At 41.4% G+C, this 13,668-nt stretch overlaps 1 protein-coding gene across 2 annotated transcripts in view; it reads left to right on the top strand.

Moving 5' to 3' along the window:
* Positions 1-13,668, top strand: part of zcchc14 (zinc finger, CCHC domain containing 14) — a 28,215-nt gene that overhangs the window by 5,400 nt on the left and 9,147 nt on the right. For both annotated transcript variants that reach the window (XM_080868523.1, XM_080868522.1), the window contains exons 3-6: positions 6,701-6,929; positions 11,349-11,419; positions 11,561-11,632; positions 12,070-12,134. In XM_080868523.1, coding sequence (XP_080724649.1) covers positions 6,701-6,929; positions 11,349-11,419; positions 11,561-11,632; positions 12,070-12,134 — 437 coding nt within the window. The remainder of the gene's footprint in view (positions 1-6,700; positions 6,930-11,348; positions 11,420-11,560; positions 11,633-12,069; positions 12,135-13,668) is intronic.

Below are 13,668 nucleotides of genomic sequence, written 5' to 3'. Positions count from 1 at the left end.
GGATGGACCAAACCCCATCCAGTGACAAATGATTAGAAATTGGAAAAGTGCACTTTGTGTAAAACAAACAGTATCTCTTAACAACACTCATAAAGCCATAAATATTGTATATTGGTGCTAAAATGATTACAAGCATGTGGTCTGTCAGCTTGGATGTGTTGCAATGAAAGGTGGAGTCTGTTGGAGGAGATTTCCCAAAATGGTTCATTAACCAGCTGATACAGTAACAACTGAGATAGTGTTGCAGAGATTTGAGGGATTATTTTGAAATGAATCATAAATGTGTAGTTTGGGTACTTTGTTTCTTTCTTTCACACACACACACACACACACACACACACACACACACACACACACACACACACACACACACACACACACACACACACAGCATACGCTCTCTCAGAAGCAGGCAGACACTCCGTTTTAAACATGTGTAAGCACTGAAGGGAAAGTACCCAGCTCAGAGAGGAGCGTTTGTATTTAGTGTTTTGTTGCCCTTGGCTCTTGCTTAGTGCAGGTCAGCACATTTCTCTATGCTGAAATCAACCCTCTGTGGTGTGTGTGTGTGTGTGTGTGTGCTTCTCCAGTGAATCCCCAGGAAGTTATAAATGCTCTCTCCCTCTCTCTCTCCCTCCTCTTTTCTGTTTCTCTCTCTGTCTGTCTTTCCTTTTCTTGGCGCTCTGAAGGGAATGATGGCGTTTTATGTGCATTATCTACATTATAGCAGCTTTTCAGCTGAGCCTGCTGCTGCCTTGTGTGGATTGCCACGTGTGACACAATAGCTGAAAGCAGGGTTTATGCTAGCCACGATGCTAGGAGCACAAAAACACGTAACCACTACCAAATTTCCACATAATCAGTGGTATGGGAAAATGCACAAAACCTTAACTTAAAGCTCTGATCTGCACTAATATGAGTTTTCATTAAGAATTTATTAATATGTAAAGGTTATGGCTCTAATATACTTTGGTAACTCTTAAAAAGAAACAATAAAAAAACCCCAAACAGTACTGCCTATTAATACAGCTGCTGTACACTCATAATTAATACAACAAAACTATTAAAGCCAGTTCTGTACTTTCAGTTTTACAACTGCACAGCATAAGACTGCTGTTCTGTCTTTATATCTATACTAAACAGAGACTTAATGTGTTGTGTGTTCCACCTGGTGGGTGGTTTATTGATTGATGCAGTGTTAACATAGATGTTGCAGGTTATTGCTGCATAGGAAGACTAATATAGTGAATTAATGCTGTGCACAGATTAAATAAGAACTGCACTGTGTCTGCTGAGCTTTTGAAGCTAAGCCTGCCAGCATGCTCTTGGGGCTTTTGTTGTCACATGACCATTAGTCATGTGACGCTAACTTGTCAGCCATTTTTGTGCACCACAGTGTAGGGTTCAAGTGATTAAAGCCCCAGTAGCAAAGGGCTAGAGACCAACTGGCAACCGCTGGTTGCTAGGGAAAAATGTGCATTTTTCTGCAGACTGCATGGAAGATGCAGACTCTTCTGCAAACTACTCTCTAAATTGTGGCGAAACTGAAATGTGCGACACATATAAAGATGGAGATTGTTTGCCTTCAAGGTAAGAGTAGTGCCTTTTGAAGGCGACCTGTCTCCATTTTCAGTTTACATCACAACTTTTCAATTACTACTGCGCTGCTAGCAAACTAGCTAGTGCTAGTGGGTGTATTCCATTCAAACTGGAGGCAAATCGTGGCAGTCTGCTAGCAAGCACAAGGAAGCTTTTGGTGCAGCACCTTTATTCCAGTGATCGTGTGTTCCAAAACCTATTTTGTTTTTATTTATTCTTTTAGCTCTCATCAACTTTATTTCCAGAGGCAGAATTATTTGAAATAAAAAAGACATTTTAAACCAATGCATGCTACAGTTCTTTGGTGTGCTTGACATCAAACTTCAACTACATAATTAACCACTAGTTGGTGAACCTGAAAGTCCATACCATGATTATTTATTCATTTATTTATTGTTACACTGCATAGATTTTATCCTTGTAGTTTTAGTTCAAAGAGCTTATGTGAGCACACTGAAGGACTTTACATGACCTACCTCTGCTGCCATGGCTCATTTCTTTTCTTTTAGTGCTGATGACAGCCCCTTTTTCTTCTTCCTGTCATTGGTCCAAAATTCCAAACCATCCAAGAGTGTTTTGACACTGGAAACAAACTAAACCCTGGTTCAGTTTGATCCAGCTCTTTGTCAGTCTCAGGATTGGCTGTTTGGTGCCTGATGGTCTGTGGTAAGTTTCACACCTATAATTTTCAGTTCATGCCAAAGAAAATTCCACACTAAGCGAGTTAGGTGTGAAAAGGCCCAAAGTGCAGCTTTTATCATCTACAGAGAATAAAGCTAACATGACTCGGATTGTTTGCAATCATCAGGTAACTAACTTGTTGCTCTTTTGTTTACAACTTGATCTACTGCCCCCAAGTGGCCAAAAATGAATGAAGCTTTAAAAACAGGATTGAATTTAATGAATGTTTGTTGGGAAATTCACAGAATGCACAGAAAAACTGTTATTAGTGAGATTAACAGCATTTCTGCTTTTCTCAACTACACATAGGACAGACCTTAGTGCCACTCCAGTATTTTCCTCCTCCAGGATTTAAAGCCAACTTTCATGATCTCGTTTTAACACAAAGCAGCTGGATTCTGAGCAACTCCGGGGAGGGAGCAGTGGTCGGGAATTTGATTTTCTCCAGCAGGATCCAGCAATTGCTCATTGGTATAAACAGCAAATGCAGTATGCTGCCCACATCTGGTGGTCCTGCACAGACCTGAATAATTGCCTCATTATATGAGAGCTTTATACGTCTATAAAAACAAAGCTAGTGTCAGAATTAACAGCAGAGTCGAGCTGGTTTCTGAATGCAGGGGGAGGAGGGGCAGCTGTCAGCTCCCAGTCTGAGTTTTACAGTTTTCAGGAGGGTGTTTTTTTTTTGTTTTTTTTTTGTGCTACTTGCAGCTTTTTTGAATTACTTGGAAGGTCTCTTTCCACACTCCTTGTTTTTCTGCTTTCCTGCCTCATAATCTTGCTTATTCTTGTTGTTCTCGTGAGTGCTGCTTTTGCTTCTTGTACCTCCAGTCTGAGTTTCCGTCCCCTCACTTGCAGTCTGCAGATGGAGCAGAAGTTGGCCGAGTAGCATGCGGATGTGGCAGTAGCACACTTAATTGTTTTCAGATCTACCGCCTGTTTGATTTTAGGCTATAGTATGTTTTGGCTTTTTCCCTTTGAAGAATCATCAGAGCATATCAGCTGAAGTCTCGTAACACTAATCTTTTTGTGTTTCATTTTATGACTCAGCATTATAAGGGGAATTTCCGAGGAACCGGGAGACATAACAGCAGTTAAAGAGCTGATGCTTCCCACTGTTTTTTTTTTTTTTTTCACATTACTGTACTTAAAATGAACTTCTCATGCTAATTTACAGTTTCACATTTTTATTCTGGGATTCTATCACAGTAGCTTTGCATGATTCACAGTTCAAAGTAATCCTTATTTACCTCATACTGGAACCTCAGTTTATCCTCCTTGTGAAACCAGAACACACCCTCCCTCTGATTGGTTTGAACAGGATGTGGGTAGGGCCCGAGATGACCATGTTGTAGATAGCCCATCTAACTGACATCATCCAGATCCAATACTAGAAAAAAACAGTTTAGGGAACTCAGAGGCCTGAACAGCGATTACTGATTGCCTGTAGTTTTTCATGTTTGTCTGCAAATATTCGCTAACTACTAGTCGGGCAATAATAAATCTGCAGCCAACATGTTTCATAAGGGACAGCTTTTACTTTGAAGGTGAAACGTCTTCATATCCAGTTTCACTGCAGCTTGCAGAGTAGCTGGACAGTGTTTGTGGACACGTCTGTAACTCCCAATCAAATTGCAACTGCAGCAATATGCTAGTGACCAAAGGAATCACAAGGAGGTTTCTGCCACCCATTTGGGGAATATGTCGTTTTCCTTAGCAACAGGTGGTTGCCAGATCATTAACTTGATCCTACATTGTCACTATGATTGTCACATGTCCAAAAATGGGGGTCAAGTTAATGTTGCATTGTTTGTGTCTGCAAAACCTCAAAATGACAATTCATGGGGAAGTTTTTTAATATAATTCTATACAAATGGATTGATTCTCTGATTCAATTCATTAGCCATTAGCATTAGCTGCAGCTTATAGTAAACTAGGTAAACACTCTATGAAAGTATAGAACAATCACTGGGACCATTTTTCTTATGAGTACTTCTCCTTTTAGTGCATTAATACATTTCCTGGTCATACTTAAGAAAAAACCTTTATTTGTAACCTTATTTACCAAATAGGACTTGACCTCAATAAGGGCTACAGTGTTATCCCATTAAATGGATTTGGATGGTTCTCAGGGCATTTTTATTGAATTAAGTTGGTTAAGTGAAAAGTCTGATGGGTGTTTGATCATCCCGTCAATTCAGACTTGAAAATACTCCTCCTTGGCCTTAAGTGCAGGACCTTAAAATAAAGGCGAGTGTGAGGGTGTTAACTGGTTTGTTACTACACAATAACTTATTTTACTGGGAAGAACGACTTAACAACAGCCTCAAGTCTGGTGATTGAACTTCTGTGACTCAGTTATCTTCAGCAGCTGTGAGTTCCCTGCTTTGTGTACACAAAAGAATAACGTAGTTCTCCAGCTAAACACGTAAACAGTGCATTATCCTGACAGACTGCAAAGCTGGTTTTGGGCTGGGGTAATATTTCATAACCGCGAGGGTTCTGCTGGGATTCACAAACTGTGTTGTTTGTGTTCGAGGCTGACAGTTTGTAGCGCAGGAATGGTGCATGTTAAAGTTCTGCTTTCACCAAAGCATGCGTTAACGTCACCTTATAAACAGCAGACTTGGTGAGGATCTGTTGTAATCATAGAAATGTTTTTCCTCTCTTTTTCCATAAACCTGTAGGCAACCTCCAAAGCTAAGCTGTAAACCCATCATTAATTTGTTATCACCTTATAACATTTTTACGACTAGCTTGTTAGCACAAATTCGCCCGTTTTCACGTCCAGCAGATGACATTAGCATGAGCATCAAAGGCCATGTGATGAAGGCATGTCTAATATTTATTCTGTTTATCGGGGTTGCGTTGGTGTTAACCAAGTGCAGCCACTTGTGTTGAAGAAAATGACCAACATGGAAATGCCAAAACTGCTGTTCTCATAAACACTCATAATTTAGCCTCAGTTCCCTGTGAGGGAGCCTTAAAGCTGCTCGTAATTAGCGTCGCACAGGTTTCATCTTGTTCAGCTTTGGTTATGCCAAGAGACACTGTTCAAAATTTGTCTGCTAAGTTTTGCTAGTAACTACATTGTGTTTTAAGCCTGTTTTTTCTTTTTTGGTAGCCTAAAATAGCATCCCCGCCCCCTTGGTTGCCAATGCTACCGTTAGCCAATAACCCTCCAACTCTATGGTCTCTTACAGATATTGTCACCTTAGACTTGAAAAGCAAATATGTTGATGGGCACAGACTAAACTCAAGGCTTGTAGTCCACAGTGGCATCGGCCATTATTTATATACAGTCTTAATATATCTGAAGCAGCTCCTGAGGCGAACGTTACACTCTTTAACTTCTTTGTCCTCCCTGCTATTTGTTTGCAGATTCTTAGCTGAAAATGGCTTCCTGCCATCCCTGTAAACTACTTCAAAATACTTTAGAGTTGGGTATTAAGTCTCTTATGCTTTCCCACTTAAGATAAGCCCTTTGATGTCAGACACAATCACTTCATCTGTTGTTCATCTGAAGTATTTATCGTTGTTGATTAAAGTGGCTTTAACGAGTCTTAACTTAGTTGACAGTCTTGGCTTGCATTGTGGACTTTGTTCTGAGGCATTCAGGACATAAAGGTAACTAAACATAACTGAAATGACTTTTACCAGAAAAACTGTTTTCATAATAACTTAATAATCCATATGTGACCAACATGCAATAGTTTGCATGTTGCGGAGTAGCTTAGCAAGCTTTGTTTGGGCGTCTCTCGTCATAGCAGTCGTAGCAGCAGCTCAGCCAGCAGCTCCAGTTTAAGTAGATGTTTGGATGTCAGCTCTTCCTCCCTACTACTGCCCCTCGAGGGCATTGCTATAAATAAGAACTCCCTCTCATTCGACGGGCCTCGTTAAATATTGGTTTGCTTGGCGCTGCCAGATCTTTCTCCTCACTTGGTTTTAGCATCGTGCCAGCCGCTGGAGAGAGAGCATCGCTCAGAGTTTGTTTGCGCGGCGACAGCACAGAGTTTTAAGCGTTGCATCCATCTCGATGCTCGTCGAACGTCGTGTGTTTTGTGAGCCCGTGAAGGCGACAGCTCAAGGGAGGGGGCGTTGTGAGGAAGCTGATTCACTGTTTGCTTTTTCAAACTTCTAATTTGTCAGTTGAACTCTGTTTTATTTCGCTGTGTATCGTCTGAAAGAAAATATATAAAGAAAAAAAGCTACGAGCTTCATTAAATAAGACCGAAAATGTGTGGGTCATGGCAGTCATGTGACAGTGAGTCATGTACTTTCTTTGGTAGTAAATTATTGTCATGCTTCAGTGTGGTTACCAACCATGGCTAAAGCTGAGGAGTAAATATTTACCCGAACTGTAACTGCTTCTCTCTGATCTTCGCTCTGTGGTCGTGACCTCTCACCTCTGCCCCTCCAGAGCCAGACCAGAGAGACCGGCACAGTATTAGGAGCTGCTTTGGGACAAGGAGACCAAACAGTCAGCCAGGACCTGACTTCTCCCCACCAAGAACTCCGTCCTCCACCACCACCTCCTCCTCCCCCTCCTCCACCACCTCCTCTGCCGCCCCCTCATCTGCCTTCTTCTCCACCTGCTGGGAAAAGTCAGGATGCGGCAACTAAGAGCCAGCAGGGGAATTCTGGAAAAGGTGAGCCGGCATTAATAAAAAGTTGTGTTTTACATTTCTAAATTGCCCAATTTCTGACCCACTGCATGGATTTAAGAATATGTATGAATATATTGCCCCCTGGGTTTAACTGGGTGTCACGCTATACACCCAGTTAAACCCAGCCAAACAAGACGTGACATGCTGGCACATCTAAACACTTTGACTGCACTGAAAGAATGCTGCCCTAAGGCTCAGGTGTGTGTAGGCTGCAGTGGAGATGCACCTGGTTTCAGGCTCGGGTGGGCGGTACTATCGCCAAACGGGTAGAAAAAAACATTTATATTGTGGTAAAACCCAGCAATATATCCTTCTTGCGCATCCTCTTCCACAAATATGTTTATAAAGATGCGGAGCAGATATGATTAGGTGTAAGAGACTGTGCACGCTCACAGGTTAGCAGCTTGTCAGTCACGTTGGGCATGCCCTCCTTTATGGTGCTTTCTCCCTCTAGTGGGGACTTGAATTTAAAATGTTTATGTCATGTTGTCTTGAATAAGACCTTAAAATACCGACTGAGACCATAAAATAATCAGGAAAGTGTTTCACAGGAAGCTGGGGGAGCAAAGAGCTGTCGTACAGTTTTAAAGCCACATTGTCACCCAGTGAGCAGCTGGTGTGTTGGGGTGTACGGTACGGTTTAAGGTGGGATGAATCTCTACAGGGCGGGTGCTCGCCTCTGTCCGTAACACAATACTCAACTATCTCTCTACATCATGGTCACACCACATAGCTGTCACCAGCAGAAAACGTGCACGCACACACACCTAGCATACACATACTGTGTGTGTTCAGTATACTTGCAGAGAACTGTGCATATTTCCACACACACAGTGAAACCTTCCCTGTTATTTTCCCTCTGCATTTTTTCCACTTCTAGCCAGACGGAGTAGGCCACGTGTTGGTTTGCAGCATGTTTTCTGGCTCGCACAAAAAAATTTTTTGCAACTGTAAAGTAATAAAGACCGAGAGGCCACATGAAGGATATTTATCTGTGCCATGTCTCCTCAGTGGATAAATGAGACTCTTCATCGGGACGTTGACACTGCTGGGTTTCATGGTTCGTGTGTGTGTGTGTGTGTGTGTGTGTGTGTGTGTGTGTGTGTGTGTGTGTGTGTGTGTGTGTGTGTGTGTGTGTGTGTGTGTGTGTGTGTGTGTGTGTGTGTGTGTGTGTGTGTGTGGCAGCCCAGATTAGTTTGAATGGCAGGCCTTCCACAGCTGCTTGCCAACTCACTCCCGACAGAGTGATGAGAGATGCGCGACTCCTTTATCTCTCTGTATATTGCTCATGTCTCCTCCTTCCTCACTGCTTGTCTCCGCACGTAGGTGCAGTTTCAAATTGTCCTAAATCAATACCTGAAGGCCTGGCATGTAGAGACACACACACACACACACACACACACACACATGCACCTCAATGTCTTTTTCAACTTTTTCAACCCAATTCTGATCTAACAGCGGTGGAGCAGCTCTAACCTGCCACTGTGCCTGAGGCATGTATCCACAACAAAAAGAAGACCAAAAAAACCCAACATGTGTGCACATATGCAAATATTCAAAGCATTATCACAGAGTTTGCCACAATTTGAATTTGCTTGGAGAGAGATTCTTTTTTTCTTTACCCCTCAGCTGTAAAAGGTTGGTGGGGTATTGTTGTCACCCTCCTAGTCGGGAGGTCAGCGTGGACACCCAAGTTTGTGAATGCAATAAATCGTGAACAACGCAGCGTGAGAGTTTCAAATTGATAGCATGGGTGTATCTGCTAAAATATGTGTGTCTAATGTGTGTTTACTAGGAGCTCGCCAGTAATTTAACATTTTAATTTCACATGAGAAAATGACACCTAGCTAATCAGCTACCCTGAGGCCATTTCAGTGTTGTGTTCTCCTACTGGATATAGTCCTCGATATTATACAGCTTCCTCTCCAGAGATGTAAATATCATCATCAGATGGAGAGTTCAAGTGTGTGTGCAGATGTCCACATGTCTGCCAGTGTTTTTCAGGACCAAACAGACTCGTCTGCAGAGACTTTACATTACAATGAAGCAAGTCCCCAGGTGATGGGCTTCAAGTGGTCTTCAAAGAAGTATAACAGGAATAACTGCTTGGCTGTTTTATCTCCAGCTGGATGTATCCACAACAGAGTATAATCAGGTGGAGAACTGGTTCGTATGGTGCTGCATGAGCTCACCAAGCCTGCAAAGCACAACAAGGACTACTGTCGCCACCTGCAGTCCAACAGCATGGAGTTACAGTTCCTCTGCACGATGAAAAACTCACCGGAGAGTCAGCTGCTTATATTAATCTGTTATCTGTTATTTATTTGTCAAGTAGTTCATTATTAAAGCATTTGCGGGGGAAGCTCTTATAAACGGGGAGTTTTTCCTTCCCACTGTCGCCAAGTGATTGCTCAAAGGGGGTCGTATGATTGTTGGGGTTTTCTCTGTATTATTGTAAGGTCTTTACATTACAATATAAAGGACCTTGAGACCTTATTATGATTTGGCGCTTCATAAATTGAACTATATTATAAGACAGTATTCATAGTTTATATCTAATTTATGGATAAAATGAGTAGAGTTATATTTATTATTTGATTGGGCTCAGGAATGACCCCAATTTTCTGATAAAGAAAAGCAGGAATCAGCCTAAATCAGCCTTAATCAAAATTAAGCTCAATGCAGTATGACCCAAAACGAGTGAATGATTGAGACTCTAGTGACCCTTAAAAAGACGTTTACGTTTCAAAACCTGAAGTGACGTCCATCTTTTATACTCTCTATGATTAGTATTATCACTGAGGCCAGCTTTACTGTTTTTTGTGTCAGTGTTTTTTAATGCAGACAGCATGTGGTTAGCATTGTTGCCTCACAGCAAGAAGGTCCTGAGCTCGAATCCACCAACTGGCCTTTCTGTAAGGAGTTTGCATGTTCTCCCCACGGGTTCTCTCTGAGTACTCCGGCTTCCTCCCACAGTCAAAAGACATGCAGTTAGTGGGTTTAGATTAACCGGTGATTCTAAATTGCCCATAGGTGTGAATGGTCGTCTGTCTCTATGTGTTAGCCTTGCGATAGACTGGCAGCCTGTTCAAGGTGTACTTATGACTGCTGGGATAGGCTCAACCCTGATAAGGGGAAGAGGATGGATGGATGTTTTCAATGCTGATGTGAGGCAAAAAGATTTACTTACTGTTTAATTGCAGTATTTTTGTAAGCATTTATCTTGTTTATAGTAAAACCAGCATCATACTTGTGGTTTTACTTTAAAAGTCTTTATTGTCCACCTCTAACTGGGAGTTTGTTTAGCTTATGTGGAGTGAAAAATGGAGTTTGGATTTAATCCCCTGATTGAGGCATGAACAAGGTCTTAGAGTATTCACTGGATGTTAAATCAGAGCCCCAGATTCTAAAATCTCAGAACAAATCGGACCAAAACCGAAAACCAGTAAACAGTTCGTAGGACTCACCGTCAGAAAATTCAGGCCTGTTGTCTTATTCTCCTTTCTGTCTTTTAATAGGAAATAGTTTTTGGGTGCTAGTGTAATGAAAGCATTTTCTATTTATATAGAAAATGCTGCACAAATATGTAACACAGATGCTGGCACTGTGGAATATCAGAGGCTTTATAGCCTCTGATATTCCACAGTGCCAGCATTACATATTTGATTTGATGCTTGGACTCTGGTAGATTCAGTTATTCTTCACATAACGCTGCAAATATATTCATTTTCTAATTATACGAATTAAAAGAAAAAAGAAAGAAACTCTTCACATTTAGAAAGAGAAGAAATGTTTGCTGTTTTTGATTTAAATAAGCCTCGCTGACAATAACTGTTGATTAAATTCTTGTGAGATAGTCTTTCTCATTTCACCACTAACTTTCTGACTATTAGTTTCACTTTTTTAAACTTTCATAAACTGGACTAAAATCTAAAGTAGCTACAAACCTTCCTATAAAGAGATGATAACACTTATATAATGTTGTACAGCGTTTTACTTTGTTTTTAAGCATTTAAACGTTTCATTGTTGCAGGGGGATAATCTCTTTTACAACTTCATACAAAGAGAGCTAAAAAAAGAAAGTAGTCACAGAGATTTCTCAGCAATCTTATGCTAAACTTCTCGCTACAACATTCACCCCAACCCTTGACCTTTGACTTTTCTGCTGAGACAATGTAGTTAACAGGCCCAGTGACACCATAGTACTCGAAACTGCTTCACCTCTAGCTTGTCATTCTGTCCTTTTCTGATTCATCATGTTGCGAGAGTAAGCTCTGTTTAAATTCCTCTAGGCCATTGAAACCTACAGTATCAACCCCGAGTGAGTGATGTGTTGAAGCAGCTGTCTCAGATATGTGACATGTGGTTAATCATCTGCGGAACGATCTGTGCTTCTTTCAGCGGTGATTGAAAGGGTGGTGCTGAAAGGAGTTCCTCACAAGCCTGAAGATTCCAGCGAGTATAGTTTTGAGGTGGGTACCTTATAAATATGAGTACATGCCGGCATGTATTGTTTGACTCCTAACTTTTTTAGACTTTCTTTAAATATTTTTCCCCCTCATTTCCCTACTCCTTCACTGCCTTCTTCCCATTCCTTTCCTCTCCTCCTCCAGGTTAGCTGGACCAATGGGTTGGTAGTATCTGTTGTAAGAACTCAGCAGGAGGTAGCAGAGCTGCTGACTCAGGTCAGGACCAACATTTCAACACACGAATGAAAATGAGCCCGAGTTACATTCAGGCACTTTTTATTGCACAGTAAAACTAATATGTGTCTCAAAGTGAGTAGGAGATAGAGCTGCTTTGTTTGAAATCAAATCAAATCAATCATTACACGATTGGTGTAATTCTAGATTTTATGGTAAAAAATGTTTTATGTTTTCTCATAAAACATGATAAATATCGTATTTTATCATTACAAATCTTTTTGTGATGTTTTTGTGTTTTTGAGGTGCACATTAAACCTTATGAGCCTGACCTTTTCCAACTGTGCCTATAAATTAAGAAATCATCAGCTGCGATTGAACAGTCAGGCATTGCTTGGTATCATCAGCATAGCAGTGTAATGACACAAAGAGCTCTATTTACTTTGTTTTTATAAAAAAAAAAAATGTTTCTCACTTAGCTGTCACGAGCATTTCCTGATGGAGTGGAGAAGTTCCCGCCTCAGTCCATGGAACTGGATCCCAGGTTAGTCCCAGAACCCCCATCCTTTTGAGGTGGTGTTTTGTTTGTTTCAGGCCGTGTCCACACTAACACATTTTCGTTTGAACACCATTTTCGCGTCACAGTGTAGACTGTGTAAACGGAGGCTTTCGGAAACAGTGATGCATTTTAGTCATATGATGCAGTCATGTGACCAATCAAACAAAGATAGCGGAGGGCATTATACAACAGTTGTTTTGTTTGCTCTCAGTTTTGACAGCCCTATTAAAGATTAATATCAGTCTGTACATGCTCCAGATAGCTTTTCTTCAAATTCTTTAATTCTCACTCGCTTTTGCAACTTTGTACTTGCAAAGTTACTCGCAGCAACAACTCCACCTCATTGTCAGTCCATTTAAAGAACTCTGTGCTTTTCCTCGACATTTTGCGGCAGAGAGAAATGACACAGGTCGAATCGTCTTACGTTTCACGCATGCATAATACAGGAACGTAAGCGTTTTCAGTCGTGTCAGTGTGGATGAACAACTGTTCGAAAACGATAGTAAATGGCCTGTATTTATATAGCTCTTTACTAGTCCCTAAGGACCCCAAAGCGCTTTACATATCCAGTCATCCACCCATTCACGCACACATTCACACACTGGTGATGGCAAGCTACATTGTAGCCACAGCCACCCTGGGGCGCACTGACAGAGGCGAGGCTGCCGGACACTGGCGCCACCGGGCCCTCTGACCACCACCAGTAGGCAACGGGTGAAGTGTCTTGCCCAAGGACACAACGACCGAGACTGTCCGAGCCGGGGCTCAAACCGGCAACCTTCCGATTACAAGGCGAACTCCCAACTCTTGAGCCCCACGATAGTGTGGATGTGGAGCGTTTTTAGACAAGAACGCCGTTTTCAAATTTATCAGGATTAGTGTAGACGTAGCCTCAGCTTACAGTCTGTGAGAAAAAGTGTGATAATTCATATCAGCTTCAGAAGTTACAGTGAGAAATTTCACACTTTAGTGTAATCCAGCTGTTTAAAAGACCTTCAGAAGCCTGGAGAGCTATTGCCCAAGACTGCTTAAAATACAATTACAAGAAAGCTTGGCTCCTTGGAAGCAAGATATAAAGAAATGAGGGTTAGCTCAAGACTTTTGCACAGTATCTTACTTTGGTTAGCAAAGCTACTCGTGTTAAATTAACCTTAATGTATTAGAAGTACTCTTACAGTATAATCCATCACTATGCTAGCCTAAACAAGTCTTGTGTGAAGCATTGCTATGTAAACTCTAGTTTTCCAAATTCACATAAAATACTGGCAGCACTTCAGGATGTTAACATATTGTTAATAGATGATAAGTGAACGTCTAAACATATCAACTTGAAATCCTCGTACAGATCCAAATGTTTTGCATTCTGGCTTTTTATTGTCTACAAAAACATAAACAATCTCCTGACATGGCTCAGTGCCTTTTTAAAACTCAGTCTATTGTTGCACCTGCGCTTGAAAGGCCCATCAAGTTATAAAGTTTTGTCCTCTGCTTGTTCTTCGTCTCACTCTTTCCTGGCAAA

The sequence above is a fragment of the Rhamphochromis sp. 'chilingali' genome, assembly GCF_963969265.1.
Source record: "Rhamphochromis sp. 'chilingali' genome assembly, chromosome: 2".
Lineage (NCBI taxonomy): Eukaryota > Metazoa > Chordata > Actinopteri > Cichliformes > Cichlidae > Rhamphochromis > Rhamphochromis sp. 'chilingali'.
Note: the sequence above shows the minus strand (reverse complement) of the source record. Positions and strands in the feature narration are given on the sequence as shown.